Here is a 22,639-nt window from a genome sequence, read left to right on the forward strand (position 1 = left end):
CTTTCCTCTGTATATTAACACAATGCATTCATAATGAAAATATTAAAAGGGTTGTCCGAGTTATTTTTTAGTTTTTGTATGTTTTTAACTAATCAAATGTAAGGGGTATACAATACAATTATTTCATCTGCAGTGGCTCCTTTCTCCTTTCACTGAGGGTCACATGTGGTATTAGCTTCTCTCCCTGTTCTGATGATGTTTCGTGCACTGAAGCCTGAGGGAGAAGATCTATGTCTGTGCACAAGACGTCACTGTGCTGGCCATGTCCCCCTGCAATGGCTGAGCTGCTGCTGCCTGCCCTGGCTCTCCCTTCCACTGCATTCTTCAGGAAAGTTTAACCCCTTCTACCATCAGCAGCACCTACTCAGGGCTGGAGGCTTTGCTGAGCAGCTGCAAAAAGTGAAGAGACAAATGCTGGGCACAGGATCTTCCCTCCTGATCCTGCAGACACAGAGCTGACAGACTGGAAGAGTTCTGCAGAGCATTGCACAAGAACAGGTAGGGGGAAGATCCCGTGTGTATCCGCAGTGTCATTGAACAGCTGGGACTTGTAGTCCTACACATACAACATGCTGCTGAGTATCCCTGCAGTCCAACATTTCACTCAGGGCAGCACTTTTATTCATCCCTTTGCAGAGCTTTGCAGTCATTTTTTACAGCCACAAATATTCATGAGATATTGCTGAGCATCAGATTTACAGTGCTATATTATTTTTTTACATAACTCAGACAACCCCTTTAATCAGTGCCATCTTATTTGCAAAGGTCTCTTTAAAGGGAACATGTCACATTGTACGTGAATTCCTGTCTGTGGGAATCATGTTGTACAGCAGAAGGCGCTGAACAGATTGAAATATAGTTTCGTTGGAAAATATTTTTTATAACTTGTCTTTTTCTCATTTACACCCCTGCTCTTTCTATACTTCTAGTGGGTGGTCTTATGCACTGAAGGCTGTCAATCACTAAATAGGACCACCCACTGGATTTCTAAGCTTAGAAAGAGCAGGGATTTTAACCCCTTTAGGACTGGGCCAATTTTGGTTTTGTGTTTTTTTTCCCTCCTCGCCTTCCAAGTTACCCAGCTTTTAAATTTTTTTTATTTTTTTTAGTACAGGTAGAATTTTTTAAAGGCACTATTTAGTGCACCATATCTTGTACTGGAAAACAAAAAACTTTTTCTGGTAAAATTGAAAAAAATAAGTATTCACCAAGGGTTTCTGGATTTTATTAGGGTGTTCACTAGGCACTAAAAATAACATGACAACCTTTTATTCTGTAGGTTAGTACAATTACTGTAATACCAAATGTATGCAGTTTTTATTATGTTTTTCTACTTTTAAAAAAGAAACACCTTTTGAAAAAAAAAATCCTGGGATTGCCATATAATACCGATATCTTTTTAATATTTTTGTCTACAGAGGTGTATGAGAGGCCTGTTTTTTGCAGGGAGAGCTGTAATTTTCTATTGGTTCCATTCTGGGGTACATGCAACTTTTTAATCCCTTTTTATTCAGTTGCTTGGGGGGACTAGGTGACCAAAGGCTGGTCAATTGTGATTTTTTATTTTTTTTTATTAGAGAATTCACACACAGGATCTTTATAATTTAATAGTTCAGACATTTTCAGTCGTAGTGATACCTTATGCTTATTTTGTATTGTTTATTTTTGTATTTAAAATTGAGCAAGGGTGCAATTTCAAATTTTAATATTTTTGTGGGTTTCTTTAAACTTTTTTTTACTGTGATTTCTAGTTTCCCTAGGGGAACTGAACTTGTGATTTTCTGATCTTCTGATCTTCTGTACCATAGGTTGCAATAGAATACTACTGCATTCTATGGAATTTCTACAGTCTGCCTGTCAGACTGTGCCTCAGGCACAGCTTTGCATGCATTTTCCTATGACAGACCTGGGAGCATTCACAAGGCTCCAGGCTGTCATAGCAACTGATTGAAGCCCAGTGAGTTTGCCAATGGGGCTCCAGTTGGGCTGCAGTCGCTATCTGTACGTCATTTTGTGCTAAGGGGTTAATTAATTCTATTAAAAGTTATAATGGATATTTTCCAAGAAATATGTCAGTCTGATTGGCACTTCCTGCTCTGTCATATGCGGCCTGTAGATCAGATAACACAATAAATGTGACAGGTCCTCTTTAATTATTCTCTTTATTTAACAGTTAGAATACTGTCAATGTCATCATTTTTATAACTGAATTGTGACTACTTGTTTGATTGAAATTGCTCCCTTTTAAGATGATCACAGCAGAGTTAAACTTTCACAAGTGGGAGAAAAGGATGGAAAGCCAACTGATTACATTAATGCAAATTATGTCGATGTAAGTAACTATTCTGTATAAGTGTTATCTGTGGGTGTTTTTTCATATATACACATATACACATTATGCACTCTATGGCCAGTAGTTTGTGAACTTGAATTAAGTTCAAGTGTTTCAGCCACACCCATTGCAAACAGGTGCATCAAATTAAGCAGTTATGTCATCCTCAGAAACATTGGTTGTAGTATGCCTCATGCTGAAGAGCTCAGTGAGTAAAATTAACGTATGCTGTCTAAAATTAAGACAGCATAAACTTAGATGAGACTGAAAATTTTAGAAACCAGAAAATGGTTAAAATTTATCATAGTAGTGAGATAGATCTGGCACATCTTGCAAGACGCCAGCTCAAGGTTTGCCTTGTTTACATTATTATTTTTATTTTCTTGCACATTTTTCAAATCGACTAAGCCAAGCCCCCTTATTTAGCACTTTACAGAAGGTGTCTAAAACTCTTAATAAAAGTGTTGTATTGCAGAATTCTGTCTCAGTGTTGCAAAAGTGTGACTTATTGCATCTTAGAAATAAAATAGAAACAAATAGAGAACGCAAGAATAACAGAGTAAAATAGGTGGAGTGGGGGGATTTCTGATCTGCTCGATCTGCCCTGGTCCACTGTAAAGACTGTTATTGTGGAGTAGAAGTGTATAGGAGTAACAACAGCGTAGCCATCTGAAGCTCACATAGAATGGGCTACCAACTGCTCTCCTGGTTGTATCGCTCACTACAAACTTCCAAACTGCCCCTGAAAGTGACATCAGCCCAATAACTGTGCATACAGAGCTCCATGAAATGGGTTTCTGTGATCAAGTAGCTGCATGTAGGCCTAAGATCAACTTGTGTGATGCCAAGCGTTGGCTAGAGGAATGGCACTGGATTCATTAAGGCCAGACACATACGAGCGAGTTCAATACAAGGAACTAACAATGTGTGTCAGTATGAGTTCCCGACCTCCGCTCTTCTGACAGGATCACACAGAATTATAATGATTTATAATGTTATGTGACCCTGGGAGTTCTGGAATTATTGTATTACACTGACAGTATTACATCAGTGTAATATAGTAGATTCCAGGACTCTCAGGCTCACTTAGCATTATAAATCATTATAATTCTGTTCGATCCTGTTAGAGGAGGAGTGGCCAGAATGAGATCTCACAGTGACACCCCTGAAAGCTCCTCGCACTGTACTTGCACGTGTGTCTGGCCTTAATGTTCTCGGTAGTGATGAATCCAATTTCACTATGGCGGTCTGATGGACAAATATATGTTTGTTGGACCCATGGAGAAAGCTACCTATTGGTTTGCATAATGGATACTAGAAAATTTGGTGGATAAGAAATATAGGTACAGGTCTTTTTTATTTCTATTGAAGGACAATGTTAAAGGGATTTTCCGGGGGGTAATTAAACAAAAAATGAGACAGGATGGTTTAAATAATAACAAATGATTATAATGATTGTTTTCTTTATGGATCCCCACAGCTGCTCCAGTCCCCACTTCTCTCTACTTCCTGACCGATTACTCGACAAACAGGAAATGGCTTGGACTGCCCGCTCAGCCAATTATTGACTGAGGCGGGTCACCACTGGGTTCAGTGATTGGCTGACCAGACAGTCCAAGCCATTTCCTTGAGCCTAGGAGCAGGAAGTGAAGAGCAGCAGGACCAAGAGTAGAGTTGAAACAGTACTGGTAATCCTAATCCTAAGGAAAGGAGTGTGAATACTTACAGTATGTCAATGCAAGATTTTAGTTTTTCCTTTTCAATAAATTAGCAATGACTGATTTATAAATATTCTGTTTTCACTTTGTCATTATGGGGTATTGCGTGCAGAATGATTGGGGGAGGGGATTTGAACTTTTTTTATTTTAGTACAAGGCTGCAACATATCAAAATGTGAAAAAAGTGAAAGGGTCTGAAGACTTTCCAAATGCACCGTCTCATTATATTGTATTATTACATTCAGCTGTGCTAGCCCTACAAGGCATTGCGCCAGGTTTAAGGGTCCATTCACACGTCCGTTGTTTCTTTCCTGATCTGTTCCGTTTTTTGCGGAACAGATCTGGACCAGTTCTGTACCCATTCATTTTCAATGGGTCCTGAAAAAAAATCTGACATTGAGCTGTCTGATTTTTTTCAGGACCCATTGAAAATGAATGGGTACAGAACTGGTCCAGATCTGTTCCGCAAAAAACGGAACAGATCAGGAGAGAAACAACGGACGTGTGAATGGACCCTAAGGCTACATTCACACGTCCGTGGTGTGTTGCGGACCCGCAAATTGCGGGTCCGCAACACACCAGCCCGTCACCCCCATAGAAATGCCTATTCTTGTCCGCAAGCTGCGGACAAGAATAGGACATGCTCTATCTTTTTGCGGAGCTGCGGACCCAAAATCGGGGCCGCGCTCCGCAATTGCGGCTGCAGACAGCACACTGTGTGCTGTCCGCATCCATTCCGTCCCCATAGAGAATGAATGGGTCCGCACCCGTTCCGCAAAATTGCGGAACGGATGCGGACACATTTTGCGGATGTGTGAATGGAGCCTAACAGTGAATTTCCTGGTGAAAGACTCCCTTTAAATGAAATAAATCTATTTGAAAAACCATTTTTATGCAATTCATTCTAATCTACAAGCATCTTTTCCCCTAAGGGTTACAAAAAGCCTAAAGCCTACATTGCTGCTCAAGGGCCTCTGAAATCAACTGCAGAAGATTTTTGGAGAATGATATGGGAGCATAATGTAGAAGTTCTTGTCATGATAACTAATCTGGTTGAGAAGGGAAGAGTAAGTATATCAAATGTATTCACTGACAGCTGGACAGAATTTTTAAAGAGGAGCAATCAAATTTTTTAATTAAGCAAAAGTCCAGCTTACCCACTGCCTGTAGCTCAGCAGCTGCTTGGACAAAGAAACACTTGGTAGTATATTTCACTTTTGCTCTGTACACCATGACTACGGGCCTCAATGCCTGAAATGTGTAGGAGATTTGTCACAGTTCCTTGTGTATCTTAAATTTAGTAAATATAAATAAAGGACTATTTTTTATATATATATATATAATAGAAAAGATGGGCAGCACTCCAAAAAGTAAAAAATACAAAAATCTTTATTTACCCCAGTGGGAAATGCGACGTTTCGGCTCTAGACAGGAGCCTTCCTCAAGCAGTCAGGAAGGCTCCTGTCTAGAGCCGAAACGTCACATTTCCCACTGGAGTAAATAAAGATTTTTGTATTTTTTACTTTTTGGAGTGCTGCCCATCTTTTCTATTTTGTATTTGTGGATTGGCATTAATCCGTATTGGGCTGTTGCACCCACCAGCTTGTATCAGGGACGGTGCTGCCACTGTTTTTTATATTTTTTTTATATATATTATTTATTTTATATGTTTTTTGTTTTCTGGAATATGAAATAAGATATAAATAATGCACGGGTTAGGCTCGCTGGACTTCCAGTCACGGTTGCATGGCTTTTTATCCAAATAGATGAGTGTATTATTATCGCTTAAATTTCCCCAGACAAAAGTGAGAGGGGTATAGAGCACTTTAAGGCTGGGTTCACAAGTAACTGAAAATCCAGCTGCAGTTTTTTGATGCATTTCCGGAGGAAACCTCAAGAAAAAATCCGCAGCAAAACCGCACGTATTCCATGTGTTTTTTGTTGAATGGCCAGCAGATTTCATCCTTTTCCTTTGTAAGGGTGAAATCCACAAGAGAAATTTGCTATATAAATTGACCTGCTGTGGATTTCAAATCTGTAATACTGCAGCTTTTCTGCTGCATGTTTTTACACAGCGTTTGGATGAAAATTAAAAAATTCTCATCCAATTTGCTGGTACTGTTCAACGCTGCAGATTTGCTGCACAAAAATCTGCTACGGCAAATCCGCAGCTAATCAGTCTTTTTACCCAGAAACAGTGCCACTGGAGAAATGGGGTATTGCAGCTTAGCTCTATTGCCTCTTAGTGATCAGCCTGATTTTGGCCTTTATGAAAAATAGAAAAGTTATAGCTCTGGGAATGCGATAACGAAAAAAAAAATAGCTTGGTCATAATTTATGACCAAGCTATTTTTTTTTTCGTTATCGCATTCCCAGAGCTATAACTTTTCTATTTTTCATGTAGCCATATGTGGGCTTGATTTTTGCAGTTGTAGTTTTTAGTGGTGCCATTTTGAGGTACACATAACTTACTGATTAACTTGTATTATCTCTTTTTGGGGTGGATGGAGAAAAAACAGCAATACTACCACTGAGTTTTTAAATTATACATTTATAATTATAAAGTGTAAAAAAATTAAAAATAAAAGTCCCCATAAAAATGTTTTAATAAGTCCTATCAGTCAGAAAGTAATGATGCAATTGTCTGTTTGCAAAAATAACGGAATATGTATACTATGGGGGAGATTTACCAAACTGGTGTAAAGTAGAACTGGCTTAGTTGCCCATAGCAACCAATCAGATTCCACCTTTCATTTTTCACAGCTCCTTTGGAAAATGAAAGGTGGAATGTTATTGGTTGCTATAGGCAACTAAGCCAGTTCTACTTTACACCATTTTGATAAATCTCCCCCTATATTTCTAAAAGTCACATATTTTTATGGCAACTACGCAGACAGAACACCCAAAACGTGGTAGAAGATGTCATTTTTTTTCTTTCATATATGTAGAACATTTTTTCATGTTTAATCATTGTTCAGGATTGGCTTCTAGTATTTTTTTTGGGATTTGCAGAGGAAGTGTGACCAGTATTGGCCAACTGACGGCAGTGAAGAATATGGCACTTTTTTGGTTACTCAGAAAAACACTTGTGTCCTGGCTTATTATACCGTGAGAACATTTACACTACAGAACATCAAGATTAAGAAGGTTTGTAATAGAACTACATTCTCTGCTGTATAAACATACATTGCTTCATGAAACAGGTCTAATATTAGTTTGTGAATTTACATGACATTTACTTTCCAAAGTGGACTGAAGTGGCAACTAGAACACACATTAAAGGCCGATTCATAGGACCGTGATTGGCCCAGGAAACGGGGTCCATGTGTCGATCGCGGCTCCCCTGTCCCAAACTAACTGCTTCATAGTGATATATAATACAGTATGATTGCAAGTCTATTGTACTGTACTCACACAGCAATAGCGCTACAAGCAGATACAAACTGATGCAGTCAGTTCTGGTCTTGGGAACCGCAGTCGACCCGACAGATGCACGGGCTGTGTTTCCAGGTCCGATCACAGTCGTGTGAATCGGCCCTTAGACTTTACAAGGAGTAAAGACAATATTTAGGGACCAATAAATTTCAATAAGATTCTCAATTTCACTAGTTGATATTCATCCCATATAGGACTGCAAACAGATATAGCGTGTTAGTTAGGACTTATTCACACGTCCATGTCTGTTTTACTGACACAAAAAGGTCCCAAGTTCAGGACGGTATTTGTTCACAGAAGTCGATCCATTGTTTGCATCAGCAAAAATATATAGACATATAAAATTCCGAAGTGAATCACTGACCTATGGATAATCCTTTAGGTAGATTTTCTATTAGGGCTCATGCACACCACCATATTTTTTTTCACAGATAGCACACTGACCCATTCATTTCTATGTGGCCATGCACACATCCATTTCTTTCTATGGATCAATGTGTCCGATCCACAAATGTCAGAGCCAGTAATTTTCCTATCCCTATTTACAGATGAAAATAGCCTTATCTATTAATGGGAGGGAGAATTCAAAAACATGGAATTCAATTATATTGTAGAGCACTGACTTCATTAGATGATAATGTATCATTTTCCTGTACTTTTCCAATCAGTTGTTTTTTTTAACTGAAATATGGACCCTGCCATGTGCATGACGTGCAAGTGACAACAGATGTTACTTATTTTCTTGTCGTTAATTCTTTTTTCTGATGTCCAAACCTTTCTTCTCTGTTGTGTACAATTGGGATCAGAACCTATATAGTAGAGTACTGACTACATTAGATACTAATGCATCATATTTATCTAATGATAACCTGTTATTTCATTTACTGTCAACCCTCGGAGTCAAAGATAACTAGTCATTATACATAGTTCTGCCATAAATGAGGGGCATGTGGCACAGTTTTGTTAGTTTGCAGTATATGATACTATGTAGTATGCGTGTTAATTTTTTAGTATCCTGATGTGCTGTCTTTAAGGACATTTTTTAGGGGACAATAATCCCATCTCTGGATGATAAATATCGAAGTAAATAATCTTTAGAAAATATTCCCTTTACAAGCCTAGTGCAGTAGCTCATTACAAGGGACCTGTGACCATTAAATGCAGTGCAATTGGCAGCCAAATACAAATTACACTGAATATTTTCCATAAAACTATATATCAGTCTGCTCGCTCCTCTAGCTCTATAACATGCTGCCTTTTCATTTTGACAGGTTCCCTTTAACTCTTTGAATAGCAGTCTAAAAATACAGCATACTCTTATTGATATCTTTGCTGTATTGCAATGGCTTTTGTCAGCTGATCACAAAACAATCTGTCTGGTTTGCCCATTTAGGCTAGGTTCACATCTGTGGTGGAGATTATGGCAAAAGCCTCTACCACTGATTCTGGCAAAAGAAAAAAGACAAAATACTGCATTATTTTGTTCAGCAGGATTTCAGTATCTATGCCAGAAACCTGACATACCTCATTATACTCGCTGTGATCCATTGGATGCTGGTGATGTCTGGCATATGACAGATTCAATTATTCTAATATTCTCTTCCAATGTTAAAACAAAATATTGGAATTTGAGCTTAGCCTTATATAGACAGATTATCAGGGTAATTATCAAGAATGAGCACTTGTAAAAATGGTCGTTCCCAAGAACTGCCCCGTGTAAACGTACCGTTGATCACCCGAGAAATGAGCAAAATGCCTGTTTCTGGGTGATCTGTCGGTTATGTGGCAATGTTGCCCTGGGTAAACAGGGATGTACTGCTGGCAAACAGTGAATCTGTGCAGGGATGAAGAATCAGTGTGCAGTGATTGTTCATTTCCACAAAAAGGGAATGATTGCTGCATGCAAGGCTAGGTCTACACAACGACATTTGTCGCGCGACAAATAGGGCACAACTACACTGCAACATTTGTAGCGCAACATCTTGTTGCACCAATGTCGCGCGACAATTTTTATAATGGCAGTCTATGGTGTCGCACTGCAACATGTTGCGACTGCGACGCAACAATTGCAGAAAAATCTATCTCGAATGGATTTTCTGCGACTGTTGCGTCGCAGTCGCAGCATGTTGCATGTTGCAGTGCAACACCATAGACTGCCATTATAAAAATTGTCGCGCGACATTGGTGCAACAAAGTGTCGCGCGACAAATGTCAATGAGCTGGCAATGATCATGAACAAACTTTTTTTTCCTGATCATTACCCTGTGAATCAGCCCTTTGTAGAAGTCACTTTGCATATATTAGATTTAGTTTTATTATCCGATTAGCCCTGAAGTGCCAGGGTGTTGACACACATTCAGGCTTTTTGACACCAAAATCAGATGTGGAATATAACAGGAGAGAAAGTATTAGGCAAATGCTATTTCTCCACTCTATTCAATCCACTCCTGGTTTTGGATTCAAAAACTGCATTAAAAAAATCCTGGATGTGTGTGGCAGCACCCTCATAGTCTGAGTTCACACAAAGCATAAAATATACCAGCCCAAATGTCCATATTAAAATCCAGGCATCACATGCAAATTTTGTCATGGATTAAAATTGATTTAGAATTATTATTATTATATTTATTTTTTGCATTTTCAGCATTGACAGATCCTGTTTAGTATGTGTTATTTTGTTTTTTTTTAAATCAAAAGTAATCAATCACAACAGGATATGCATCCACTTCCTTTTTTATTTATCTTGATACAATATGATATGTGAACAGGGATGTGCTGCTGACAAGCAATAAATCTGTATATGATGTGACAAAATATAAAATATGATAGAAAAGCCTTTGAACAGGATGAAAATATGTTGATCATATAAAGAATTATTGGTGTTAAACATATCCTTTTAGATGTACTCTCTCTACAATGTTTTGCTATTAATTGCTGAATGTGTTAAATAAAAATAAAAAAAATTTTATTTTTTTTTAATCCTTCCCTTTTCCACTTTATTACAAATCTCATTCCTTCCTATATTGTTATTTGTAGTCTGTCATATCATCATAAAATGGTTTATATTGTGCAGTGGTATATAATACGCATTGATAGTGACTGTCGTACTGTAATGTATAGTATTGCAGTCAAATCAGGACAGCGCAACTGGAAATTTTCTACCCCAAGTTGTTAAAATAATAATCCCGCCCTTACAAACTGGCTAGAGTCATGCTGTGTATGTAAATGTTACTTTGCTTTTTCCCCTCAGGGCTCCCAGAAAGGAAGACAGAATGAGCGGCTGATAACTCAGTACCATTATACGCAATGGCCTGATATGGGTGTACCTGAATATTCTCTCCCTGTTCTGACTTTTGTAAGAAAGGCCGCCAGTGCAAAGCATACCTCCAGTGGACCAGTTGTTGTACATTGCAGGTATGTTGCACCAATGCCAAAAGATTTGTTCATGAAAATAAATTTCCTTGGGAACATTCTAAATCTTATAATAAAATCATAAAGCATAACATTCTAAAATATATATCTGCCTATATTATAAAGTTATATAAGACATAAGAGTTATGAATTTGTGGGGTTTCAAAATGCAATATATAAAGATGCTAAAAGATATAAATAAAATATAATATATAAACCATAGAAATAATGGAAATAATAAAATGCTTCATAAGCCTTCACAGGCACAGCAACAGAAATTTACACAGGACCACTGTGTGAACAGATTAAAAAAGCCTGACCTATCCGTGTGAGAATAAAGGGTGAGACAATACTGTACAGAAGGAGGCATGCAGCATTGCAGTCATTAAGACCGTTAGATGCTGTGATCAAGTGTGATCACGGCATCTAAAAGGTGAAGGCTTCTTACCGGCATCCTCTGCGGCCAATGAGTAGTGTTGAGAGAAGCGAGCTTCGGATGCTTCATCCAAAGTCGGTTCGTTCAAAACTTCAGAAAAATAATGTTCGGAGATTCATCTCCATACAGTATTGGAATGTATGGGCTCCAGTGAGCCAAGTAAGTTATTACGAAGTCTCGCGTGACGTCATTGAATAACTTTGGTAGTTGATTTTTAAAATGGAAAACCACTTTAAGACTTGAGGTACTAGTCGGAACCGAAGCAGAGTTCGGTTTCAATTTTTAAATTGTGTTCTAACTAAGTCACGCACGACATTCTGTATAACTGACTTCAGCTCATCGGAGCCCATACATTCTAATACTGTACAGAGACTAATCTCGATACAGTATTATTCCGAAGTTTTGAATGGAGCAACTTTTGATGAAACATCTGAAGCTCGCTTTGCTCAACTGTACCAATGAGGATGCCGGTAATTGGTTTCAATACAGTGGGTCTCTCTTAAGAGACCCAGGGTATTGAAGCTACAATTCTTATCTTGGCCAGCAGGTGGCAGGCAAACATCAGAAATGAGCAATTCTGCTCCCATCATGGATCTATAATAACCATGATGGATCAGAATTAAAAACATGAGCCATAAAAAAGTAAAAAATATATGAAACAATTAAAAAATACTAAAATTTAAATCATCTCCCTTTCCATAGAATAAAAAAATGAAGGACACAGGTCAGTTTTGCCGCAAAAGGAATGCCATAGAAAATCAAAGAAAAACCACCATATAACAAAAAATCATGTGTGGAAACATGTCTACCAAACCAATCCACAAATACCACACATGTAATACAAAAACATCTTTATTGTGTCACATATGAAGGACAAACACATAAGTAGCAAAAATATAAAATCACTGCAGATAAGTGCTGAAAAGGTGACGACCCCCCAGTTGCTGGGTCCCCATGTATGCCACAAAAGATATCACAATTAGTATGAGGTATAAAAACCCTAATACAAATGTACAGTACAGCCTTGTCAGTCACAGCATAGTTATTTAGGCTATATTGTCCAATGTGTCATCACAATGATATATATCATTGTAAAGGGTAATGGACCAAATCAACGCTATTCTGTGTCCAAAAGGAGAGTTAAAAAAATAATCTCCATACTAAGGACCAGAAGATATATACCATGTACAGAGAATGCAAGAGTACAAAGTAAGACTGGCACTGTTAATTAATGAGACATACAGACCAAGAGCTGGGGGGAGTAGAGCAACCCCAACATGCGTTTCGCCGCGCTTCCTTAGGGGAATGCTGTAGGAACAAAACCGTAAAACAGTGCCATAATTGCAGTTTTTTTTCCAATTCCACCCCATTTAAAAAAATTCCCGCTTCCACTAAATTGTATGCCATATTAAATGGTGGCATTAGAAAGTACAACTTGTCCCGCAAAAAATAAGCCTCATATGGATATGTGAATGGTAAAATAAAAATAAAATATGGCTCAAGGAAGACAGGGAAGAAAAATGAAAATGAAATTGAAAAAACTTCCAGTATCCTAAGGGTTAACTGAGAAACTAAGGCTACATGCACACAAACGTATTTTGTTTCCGTGTCCGTTCACTTTTTTTTGCGGATAGGATGCAGACCCATTCATTTCAATGGGTCTGCAAAAAATGCGGACTGCACACAGTGTGCTATCCGCATCCGTATGTCCGCTCCGTAGCCCCGCAAAAAAAAATATAACATGTCCTATTCTTGTCCGTTTTAGGCATTGTTACAATGGATCCGCAAAAAAAAACTGATGGCATACGGATGTCATCCGTTTTTTTTTGGGCGGATCTGCAATTTGCGGACCGCAAAACACATACGGTCGTGTGCATGTAGCCTAAATGAAATAAAACAGTTCATTAACTCCAGCACCACGTATGCGATTTAATATATATATGCTGCACTATACAGAAGCTAAAAGAAAGAATCAGAGACCACATTAGAGATTCAAAAAAGGACTCATGCACACAAATGTATCTGTTTCTGTGTCATTTTTTGGGGGGCCCATATGAGAATCCATTCACATTAATCGGTCTGCATAAAAGACGGATTAGATTAGAGTTAATCTACCCAAACAGAAAGAAGATTGGATCTGTCGTGAGGCTTTCTGGAATTTACTCTGTGTGCATTCCGTTTCCGTATGTCAGCATGGCCATTCCGCAAAAAAATAGAACATGTCCTATTATTGTTCATATTACGGACAAGTATAGGACAGTTCTGTTATGGTCTAGACTTTCCGTTCTGCAAAATGCAGAATGCACATGACCAGTATTCGTGTTTTGTGGATCCGTATTTTGCTGACCGCAAAAACGGAAATGGTTGTGTACATGAGCCATAATTCTTCTAATGTATCAAAGAATTTTAGTTAGATACACTCAGGTACTTTATCTACCTTTAGATTTAGAGTGAATCAATTTACCAGTGTGAGGAGGTGATTGAAGGATGCTTTTAAATCTCAAAAATTATTGGATTTTTATGTTAAAGGGTTCATACCCAGATGGTTTAAATATGAGAACAGATTTAAGGCTACACTATTGATATTTAACTGTTGATTTATTGGTGCTTTAAGAAATAAAACATTGAGCAAAAAGATCAACTCACCTCCATCCCAGTACGGTGCTCAAACGCAGGGATGATTCCCAGAGGTAGCAGGCAAAACGGAAAATCTTGTAAAATACTTGAATCTTTATTTCATCTCAAGACATGTAGAAAAAAATCAAAAACAAATTTGCCTTTGCCTTTCTGGTGAGAAACGATTAACCGTTTCTTTAAATGCGGATTAAAAAGATGTCATATATGTCAGTATTTTAAATCGGGTAAAGAAATAGTTTCCTCTACCAATAATTATAAACATACTCTAATCTCTTTTATAAATTGTAATACCACATATGATATTTATATCATTAAGTGCAGTGAATGTCATATATAGTATATCAGGTGTACTACCTGTAGCCTTAAAAGCTAGGTACAACTTCGGAGGCAATTTTTGTTTGACTCATTTATGGTTAAAAATAATATTTTCAAACGGCCTTTATTAAAAATATACGTTCACTTTCACTTTGTGCCGATCATCTAATAAACCTAATCGCTAAACTACTAAGAGGTCATAATCACTTATTTAAGCCACATTTTTATCAGTCAGATAAGAGCTGAGCTATAATGGGTGTTTATAATGTCAGAGAGCAGAGATAAGGAGCCCATCAACTCCCCAACTGATGGAAAAGAGAGAAAATCCACAGGCTGCTAATAGAACATCTCATCTATGTACAAAAAATTGGTGTGGCATTGCACTTTGTGAATACCCATCATAAATAAATACATACCATAGATTGCAAATGAAAGCTATTGAAAGAGTTAATCTACCCAAACAGAAAGAATATTGGAGGAGGGTTCTCCTCTGTCATGGAAAGCCATTGTCCAAATGGAATGAATCTGAAAACTGATTTTTAAATATGTTCATTGCTCAACTACTTTCATGTGTGCCTCATTATTACCATCACTATTATTTTCATTGTGATATACAGTACAGACCAAAAGTTTGGACACACCTTCTCATTCAAAGAGTTTTCTTTATTTTCATGACTATGAAGGCATCAAAACTATGAATTAACACATGTGGAATTATATACATAACAAACAAGTGTGAAACAACTGAAATATGTCATATTCTAGGTTCTTCAAAGTAGCCACCTTTTGCTTTGATTACTGCTTTGCACACTCTTGGCATTCTCTTGATGAGCTTCAAGAGGTAGTCCCCTGAAATGGTCTTCCAACAGTCTTGAAGGAGTTCCCAGAGATGCTTAGCACTTGTTGGCCCTTTTGCCTTCACTCTGCTGTCCAGCTCACCCCAAACCATCTCGATTGGGTTCAAGTCCGGTGACTGTGGAGGCCAGGTCATCTGGTGCAGCACCCCATCACTCTCCTTCATGGTCAAATAGCCCTTACTTTCAAAGTTTTCCCAATTTTTCGGCTGACTGACTGACCTTCATTTCTTAAAGTAATGATGGCCACTCGTTTTCTTTACTTAGCTGCTTTTTTCTTGCCATAATACAAATTCTAACAGTCTATTCAGTAGGACTATCAGCTGTGTATCCACCTGACCTCTCCTCAAGGCAACTGATGGTCCCAACCCCATTTATAAGGCAAGAAATCCCACTTATTAAACCTGAAAGGGCACACCTGTGAAGTGAAAACCATTTCAGGGGACTACCTTTTGAAGCTCATCAAGAGTGTGCAAAGCAGTAATCAAAGCAAAAGGTGGCTACTTTGAAGAACCTAGAATATTATATATTTTCAGTTGTTTCACACTTGTTTGTTATGAATATAATTCCACAAGTGTTAATTCATAGTTTTGATGCCTTCAGTGTGAATCTACAATTTTCATAGTCATGAAAATAAAGAAAACTCTTTGAATGAGAAGGTGTGTCCAAACTTTTGGTCTGTACTGTATGTACTTGTGTCATGACTCCGCTCTGGATTTTAGTGTATATGTTACCTCTGCCTGCTTCCCATCATGCCTGTGTGCATTCATATTTTTAAATATGCTATTCCTTCTGTATATTATGCCATTATTTGCACACGACCGTATGGATGACGTCCGTATGCATTCCGTATTTTGCGGAACAGACAAACTGGCCCCTAATAGAACAGTACTATCCTTGTTCGTAATGCGGACAATATTAGAACATGTTCTATTTTTTTGCAGAATGGAAATACGGCTATACGAAAACGGAATGCACACGGAGTAACTTCCGTTTTTCTTTTTTGCGGACCCATTGAAATTAATAGTTCCGTGTATGGTCCGAAAAAAAAACGGAACGGACACGGAAAGAAAATACGTTTGTGAGCATGAGCCCTAAGATTGTTTTTTTTCACAAGAAACATGTAAGCAAATTTGTCAATTCTGACCATGACATCTGAGAGGCTCTTCCCAGGAGTGCACTCCTGCGGCCTGAACAGCTTCCCCACGCTGAGATTAGTGAAGCTGTTCACTGTGGTAGTCTCGAGCCTAATGCCTCATTCACACGTCAGTGTTTTGGTAAGCGATTTCCATCAGTGATTTTGAGCCAAAACCAGGTGCGCCTCTAAACATAGAACAGGTGCAGATCTTTCCATTACACCTTATGTCTGTGGATGCTCCAATCCTGGGTTTGGCTGACAATCACTGACCAAAACTTGTGAATGAGGCTTTAGGAAGGATCCAAGCTACCATAGTGATAGTTCCTATGGAGTACTGTGGCAGGGCTCTATAGGAACATAATAAGACTCCCATAGTAGGTAATTCATTGCAGTCTATAGGGGCAGTGTTCAAATAATTGCATGTTTCCCTTAGGCCTCTTTCACACGGGCGTTGCGGGAAAATGTGCGGGTGCGTTACGGGAACACCCTCGATTTTTCTGCGCGAGTGCAAAACATTGTAATGCGTTTTGCACTCGCGTGAGAAAAAATGCGCATGTTTGATACCCAAACCCGAACTTCTTCACAGAAGTTCGGGCTTGGGATCGGTGTTCTGTAGATTGTATTATTTTCCCTTATAACATGGTTATAAGGGAAAATAATAGCATTCTGAATACAGAATGCATAGTAAAATAGCGCTGGAGGGGTTAAAAAAATAATAATAATAATTTAACTCACCTTAATCCACTTGCTGGCGCTGCCGGCATCTCGTCTGTCTCCTTCTTTGCTGAACAGGACCTGTGGTGATCATTCATTCCAGGACCTGTGGTGACGTCACTCCGGTCATCACATGATCCATCACATGACCCATCACCATGGTAAAAGATCATTTGATGGATCGTGTGATGACCGGAGTGACGTCACCACAGGTCCTGGAATGAATGCTCACCACAGGTCCTGTTCAGCAAAGAAGAAGACAGAAGAGAAGCCGGGCTGCGCGATCAAGTGGACTAAGGTGAGTTAAATTATAATTTATTTTTTTTTTAACCCCTCCAGCGCTATTTTACTATGCATTCTGTATTCAGAATGCTATTATTTTCCCTTATAACCATGTTATCAGGGAAAATAATAATGATCAGGTATCCATCCCGATCGTCTCCTAGCAACCGTGCGTGAAGATCGCACCGCATCCGCACTTGCTTGCGGATGCTTGCGATTTTCACGCAACCCCATTCACTTCTATGGGGTCTGCGTTGCGTGAAAAACGCAGAATATAGAGCATGCTGCGATTTTCACGCAACGCATAAGTGATGCGTGAAAATCACCGCTCATGTGAACAGCCCCATAGAAATGAATGGGTCGGTATTCAGTGCGGGTGCAATGCGTTCACCTCACGCATCGCATCCGCGCGGAATAAACGCCCGTGTGAAACCAGCCTAATACTTTTGAAGGGACCCTAACAGTAAAATCTATCAGTCCTTCTCCCAGGCGGACCCCTTCTGAGTTCGGGCCCCGTTGCAGCAGCTTCCCCTGATTTCTATAGCTATGCCCCTGTCCAGGGCCCACCAGTAAAATTTATTTTGGGGGCCCACCGTATGGATACATTCAAATATTACCTGATCACACAGCAGCAAGATTCTACCAGATGATTGAATATGGGGATCCCTGCAGTGACTTTGAGAAGGTAGGACATGGGAAAAAGAGGATAATGGCTAACTTTCCTCCATACCTAGAAGTCATCTCAGCTATCTGATCGTGTCTAGAATAATAAACTGGGGAGTTTCTTTAATAATCATATAAAATCATATGTTTATATAAAAAAAATCTAGTTTTTTATATGAACATAGGCTGGTTGAGGAGCTGTACATTGAATATATCTATGTAGTGCAGTAATTCTACTGTGTTATGTGCCACTTGTGCAGGGGCTGGGAGACTAGGGGTCCACCTTGCTCAGGGGCCCAGCGGGGGATTCACCTGTACCCCTGTGGGCCAGTCCAAACCTGCCCCTGTCTATTGGTAAATGGAAAACTGAACTAAACAATAAGCTAAGTTTAGATAGGGGTTTTCTGTAAAAAAAAAAATGGCTGCAGTGGACATGTGTGGACGACATGTCATTGCTGCATTCTAGCAAACACAGAGCAGTGGTATTTTTATACAGTTTCCCCATTAATCAAAATAATCCCAGAAATGTGCATAAGTTACGGGTATGTTAATTGTGTTTTTACTTCCTTTTATCTTTTATATGAAAAATTCTGCTCCACCTTCACATTTGCTTGTCTTAAAGGGGTTATCCTATGACTAATGTATAAAATGAAAATCAGAGATCATATAGTACATGACAACCTCTTTCTAACAAAACTAGAACCTGCCCCTTAGTAACCGCCGTAAAAACGTGTATTTGTGGTCACTAAGGGGTTAAAGAGCAATGAAAAAAAAATTATATCCAGAAAACCTTCCACCCTATTGCTCAGGCACCCACCAGTAGAGGAGGTTGCCTTATATACCCTAGCAAGGTCTGTCATAGGTATATGGCAAATTAGGGTATGCGTGCACTGGCCTTTTAAAAACCTGAGAGGGAGAGCGTGTGCCCCTATGGGCATAAGAAAGCGAAGCACGAAGAAGCAGGTTGCAGCCTGCACAAAGATGAGAGCAGGGAAACATTCTGGTGGCCCGCCAGATAGGAGCAGGACTGAAGCGCTGGGCATTGAGAGGGCAGGGGAGCAGAGCAGAGCCTGTGCCCATTGGAGAGAGCAGAGCAACCGTCAAGCATGGGATACCACCATAATAGCTTCTTTATCTATCTTTGAAGAGAACAATAGAGCATATGTCATACTATCATCCAAATCCTACATCTACTATTATTATGAAGATAACATTGCAGAGAAAATATTCCCCTCAAAGCAGTAGTAGACTGACAATGGATTACCTATCTATATAGGAGGTCTTATCATTTGTGCTGACTGCTATATTGTTTTATATTGATTTTAAATGGCATAGCACTGCCAAAATAAAAGAGTAAAAACTGCCTAACATTCCTTCTGATGGACATGTTCCTTTAAGCATCCACCCTGAACTACTGTAGGCTGTAAGGTGTGTCCTGCACTTGACAATACATTAAAAGGGTCTTCCAAAACTTTTTTTACTGTAACCTATTACCTGGATAGGTCATCAGTATCTGATCAGTGGAGATCTGACACCCAGGCCTCCCGCCGATCAGCTGTTTTGAGAAGGCAGATGCACTTTCTCACAGTGCTGTACAGTGGCGTACATCTAATAGAGGCAGACCATGCAGTTGCCATGGGGCCCGTGGAAGAAGGGGGCCTGGCTGTGCAGAAAGGAAAGCTCCGCCCCCTGTGGAAACCTAGCTGTGGAGAAGGACTTACAATGATATCATCAGCTGAAGGACCTGTTTTTATGCCATCATCATGTAATGAGGGCAGGGAGATGGAGCTCTCAGCAGTGGAGAGGAAAATGTGAAGAACTACCTGGGAGCTTCTGTGCTGTGCCTGGAGGAGAGGTGGGTGGTGTCCCGGGATTGCCCATAACATCCTAATACTTGAAGTTGTAGTTTTTTCCTAATGTATCCCCCTCCATGTAATGGTCACTCATGACCTACAATACTATGAATTGTAGTTCTCTGGTCATATAATATCCACTGATGCTGTATAATAACAGTCTGGTAATGCTGGGCGTTGTATTTCTCTCCTCTTATACCCTCTCCCTATAATGTCAACTTGTGTTCCATAATAACAACCTGGACATGCTGGGAGTTGTATTTTTCTTCTCTTTTACCCCTCCATGTATTGCCCAATAATTTTCAGCAATAACGCCTGTTTCACACTGCTGGCTGTAGTTACACCAGAGAACAGCCCACTAGAGCTCCGTGGATCTGGGATTGCTGGAGGTTACCGGAATGCAGGCTGGCGCCCTTGTACCCAGAGGGTTCCGACACACTGTACTCCGTCCGAACAGTCTGCTGGAACTACTGCCGCCAGTGTGACACTGGCCTAAACTGGTCATGATGAGACTTGTAGCTCTCTTATCACTATTATGATGTTCTACAACAGCTGAGGTTTTCGTTCACACCTGCGCTAGTGGCGTTCGCTGTTCTGCTCTGTCATAGGAACGAAAATCATGGTAGTGCTGGATGTGGCACATCCAGACATGATGACCCAATTCAGATTCTTGCTATGGGGCCCAGGGATTTTTATGTACGCCCCTCGTGCCGTACAGTGTATAGTGGCTGTGCTTGGCTGAGATGCTCCTACTGTAGGTTGAAAGTGTTGTCACTTGGACTAGGAAAAGCAGAGAGAAGGGTACGGTGCTACTGCGAGTGCCAATCAGATAAAAAAAAATCTTGGAAACCCCCTTTAATGTCATTCAGTGGTCAAGGATGGAGAAAATTGATTGTATCGTGTCTCTGGTGGTGCCCAAAATTATCCCAGGATTTAGTCTATTTATCCCTCTGTGTTGCATTCTAGTGCGGGTGTTGGAAGAACTGGAACATACATTGTTCTGGATAGCATGCTGCAGCAAATTAGACAAGAAGGCACTGTAAACATTTTTGGCTTCTTAAAACATATCCGAACTCAGAGAAATTATTTGGTACAAACCGAGGTATGTACAATACAATCTATCGACCTATCTGTGTCTATCTAATAAACCTATCTGTAACTATTTCTTGTTATTGTTGCTGTATTTATTTACTGCTAAAGTTAATAAGAAATAAAAAAAATATATCTACATGTATCTAATCTATCTATATTTTCTATCTACCCAGCCATTGCATATCTATCTATTCTCTTATACAGATGTAGCAGGGTTAGCACTCAAGCTCTTAACTCAAATTTCTTAACTCATCGCGTTTAGTTTAGATAACACATCTCATAAAGCATGAGTGTTTACTCTACTACATCTGTATATTATCTATCTATGTCTGTCTGTCTATCTATCTCATATACACTCACCTAAAGAATTATTAGGAACACCTGTTCTATTTCACATTAATGCAATAATCTAGTCAACCAATCACATGGCAGTTGCTTCAATGCATTTAGGGGGGTGCTCCTGGTCAAGACAATCTCCTGAACTCCAAACTGAATGTCAGAATGGGAAAGAAAGGTGATTTAAGCAATTTTGAGCGTGGCATGGTTGTTGGTGCCAGACGGGCCGGTCTGAGTATTTCACAATCTGCTCAGTTACTGGGATTTTCACGCACAACCATTTCTAGGGTTTACAAAGAATGGTGTGAAAAGGGAAAAACATCCAGTATGCGGCAGTCCTGTGGGCAAAAATGCCTTGTGGATGCTAGAGGTCAGAGGAGAATGGGCCGACTGATTCAAGCTGATAGAAGAGCAACGTTGACTGAAATAACCACTCGTTACAACCGAGGTATGCAGCAAAGCATTTGTGAAGCCACAACACGCACAACCTTGAGGCGGATGGGCTACAACAGCAGAAGACCCCACCGGGTACCACTCATCTCCACTACAAATAGGAAAAATGTTGCCTGGTCTGATTAGTCTTGATTTCTGTTGACATTCAAATGGTAGAGTCCGAATTTGGCGTAAACAGAATGAGAACATGTACCCATCCTCTGATGGCTACTTCCAGCAGGATAATGCACCATGTCACAAAGCTCGAATCATTTCAAATTGGTTTCTTGAACATGACAATGAGTTCACTGTACTAAAATGGCCCCCACAGTCACCAGATCTCAACCCAATAGAGCATCTTTGGGATGTGGTGGAACGGGAGCTTCGTGCCCTGGATGTGCATCCCTCAAATCTCCATCAACTGCAAGATGCTATCCTATCAATATGGGCCAACATTTCTAAAGAATGCTATCAGCACCTTGTGGAATCAATGCCACGTAGAATTAAGGCAGTTCTGAAGGCAAAAGGGGGTCCAACACCGTATTAGTATGGTTTTCCTAATAATTCTTTAGGTGAGTGTATATCTATATCTGTCTGTCTCATATCTGTCTAATATCTATCTGTCTCATATTTACCGGTATCTATCTATTCTATCTTTTATAATTTATTGTACTTATAAAGCTTTATTTCTGACACATTAATAAAGAATAAAGTGCAGTCAGAGTTGGTAGATCACATATCAATAACACAATGATACATGAGATACATAAGTAGAAAGATATGTAGATAATAGACAGCAACAGCTTTGATATACTGTACCTGTTAGAATTTTCCATCATTTCAATAAAATGTTGTATGCATTTAAGTAGCTGGGCAACTCCTTACGCTTTACCTATTAATTCTGTTATTGATTCATTTCCATGAAAACTACAGTTCATAGCAATAGGAAACACGGTGGAAGAAAATCAATTTATTAATAGTTGATCATTTG

The 22,639-nt window shown here is 39.4% G+C and overlaps 1 protein-coding gene across 1 annotated transcript in view; it reads left to right on the forward strand.

The window, feature by feature from the left end:
• Window positions 1-22,639, forward strand: part of PTPRZ1 (protein tyrosine phosphatase receptor type Z1) — a 276,086-nt gene that overhangs the window by 229,955 nt on the left and 23,492 nt on the right. The window contains 5 exon segments of the mRNA XM_040411638.1: window positions 2,250-2,332; window positions 4,983-5,117; window positions 7,063-7,197; window positions 10,736-10,899; window positions 20,755-20,890. Coding sequence (XP_040267572.1) covers window positions 2,250-2,332; window positions 4,983-5,117; window positions 7,063-7,197; window positions 10,736-10,899; window positions 20,755-20,890 — 653 coding nt within the window.

The sequence above is a fragment of the Bufo bufo genome, chromosome 1 (assembly GCF_905171765.1).
Source record: "Bufo bufo chromosome 1, aBufBuf1.1, whole genome shotgun sequence".
Lineage (NCBI taxonomy): Eukaryota > Metazoa > Chordata > Amphibia > Anura > Bufonidae > Bufo > Bufo bufo.